Source organism: Propithecus coquereli, unplaced genomic scaffold, assembly GCF_000956105.1.
Source record: "Propithecus coquereli isolate 6110/MARCELLA unplaced genomic scaffold, Pcoq_1.0 Scaffold235, whole genome shotgun sequence".
In the NCBI taxonomy this organism is placed as follows: Eukaryota; Metazoa; Chordata; class Mammalia; order Primates; family Indriidae; genus Propithecus; species Propithecus coquereli.
The window spans coordinates 232801-234895 of record NW_012147897.1 but is presented as its reverse complement, the minus strand read 5'-3'; the positions used below and the strand labels follow the sequence as shown (position 1 = coordinate 234895).

General features: G+C 48.1%; 1 protein-coding gene across 1 annotated transcript; it reads right to left on the bottom strand.

Moving 5' to 3' along the window:
- Window positions 1-815: 815 nt before the first annotated feature.
- LOC105811345 (olfactory receptor 51G2-like) lies at window positions 816-1775 on the bottom strand. The gene has a single exon (XM_012645525.1). The coding sequence runs from the start codon at window positions 1773-1775 to the stop codon at window positions 816-818; it is 960 nt and encodes a 319-aa protein (XP_012500979.1).
- Window positions 1776-2095: the final 320 nt, after the last annotated feature.

Sequence of the window (2095 nt, the reverse complement as noted above, 5' to 3'; positions counted from 1 at the left end):
AAGACAAATAAAAATAAGTGTTGTCAAGATGTGGGGAAAACAGAACTCTTGTACAGTGTTGGTGGAAATGTAAATAGGCCATTAAGTATGAAATGTCCAATTTCGAATCAAAAGTTTAGCTTACTATATCCCAACAAGGAGCAGTACAATTAATCAAAGTATAAACCTAAACAACTGACATAGTTTTTCCATCTTAATGGTAGCTTGTTTATGCCAGCAGGACAGAAGCCTGGAGAGCCAGCAGCAATGAAATCACGAAAGGTGTTTTCCACACCTTGTTGAGAATTGAATGTTTCTCATTGCAAGAAGTGGTTCAAAGCCTGGAAGAAGTGGTAGTCAGTTGGGGCAAAATCTGGTGAATATGGTGCATGACACAGAGTTTCCAAGTCCAGCTTCTGTAGTTTGAGCAGCGTTGTTTGTGACATTTGTGGTTGAACATTGTCTTGCAAGAGGATTGGCCTGTCTCTATTGACCAACCTCAGTTGCTTAATTACAAGTGTCCTCATCATTTCCTCCAAGACGTTGCAGTAGACATCTGCTGTAATAGATTGACCAGGTTTCATGAAGCTGTAGTGGATAATAGTATATTGAACATGGTAGGTGCTTAATTAAACCTCGTTTAGTGAAAAGCTAGGCAGAGTAGAATGTGGATCATTTCTTCCCATAATGAGACATCATATGGAAGTCACATGAAGACAGATGGCATCCCTTTCTTACATTCGTCTCCTCACTATGGAACTCACTATGTGTTCATAGCTCATTAAACAGCAAGCATGACTGAAGTCTCTATTTCTTTTTCTCTCTTCACCAGGGATTTACTGACCCTGGGTGTGTCTGATGCCAGCCTCACCTGACCGGAAGAGGTGTAGAATCTTCAGTCGGATCTGCTTAGTTTTGATGGTGTAAACAACTGGGTTGAGTACTGGAGGTATAAGAAAGTGCAGGTAGGAGAGCAGCACACGGCTGTGCAATGAAGCCCGTTTCCCAAATCTGTGGATCATGGACAGGCCAATCATAGGTGTGTAGAACAGCAGCACAGCACAGATGTGGGAGACACAGGTGTTGAGAGCTTTGAGGCGCTCAGCCCTGGAGGCAATGGACAGCACTGTTTGGAGGATCAGCCCATAGGAGAGAACAATGAGCACTGAGTCTGCACCCAGCGTGGAGAGAACCACAAAGAGACCATAGGCACTGTTGACATGGGTGTCAGCACAGGCCAGCCTCATGACGTCCGGGTGCAGGCAGTAGGAGTGGGAGAGCTGGTGGCTCCGGCAGTAAGGCAGCTTCTTCAGCATGATGGGGGCCGGGATGTGCAGACCGACACTGCGCACCACGATGGCCAGGCCCAAGCTGGCAATCCGGGGGCTGGTGAGGATGGTGCCATAGCGCAGGGGGTTGCTGATGGCCACAAAACGGTCAAAGGCCATGGTCAGCAGCACAGAGGACTCCATGATGGAGAAGGTGTGGATGAAGAAGAGCTGGGCCAGGCACACATCCACAGCCAGCCCCCTGGAACCCACCATGTAGAGAGGGAGCATGGTGGGCAGCGTGGAGGCAGACAGGCCCAGGTCAGTCACTGCCAGCATTGATAGGAAGTAGTACATGGGCTGGTGCAGGCAGGGCTCTGTCCTCACCACCCACAGGATCAGGCTATTCCCTGCCAGAGAAGCCACATACATGGCACACAGGGGGATGGAGAGCCAGGTGTGCACAGCCTCGAGGCCCGGGAGGCCCGTCAGGAACAAGGAGGTGCTGGTGTGGTTGGAGTCTGACATGATGACCTGAGGGGCAGAATACCATGTAGAAGTGCCGTCACAGGCCCTGCAATCAGATGGATGGCTGGGTCAGAACATTTGCTTACCGTGACCTCACAATGACTCCCCAAAATGTTCCACTGGCAACCCTGGCATTATAATTTGTCAAAGAATTTTTCTTAGTTCATAAATAGAGGAGTTTTTGTAATTATTAGAAGATACATTTTATGCATAGTAAGCCTGGTTCTGGAGCCACGCAACAAAATGTGCTCAAAAATTAGAGTTTGAAACATGGCTCCAAAAGGAGACCATGGCAGTGTTAGTTCCAACTGTTCCATATA

Excerpts from the sequence above, each read along its gene's own strand:
- LOC105811345 (XM_012645525.1), bottom strand. The coding sequence starts at position 1,775 with ATGTCAGACTCCAACCACACCAGCACCTCCTTGTTCCTGACGGGCCTC.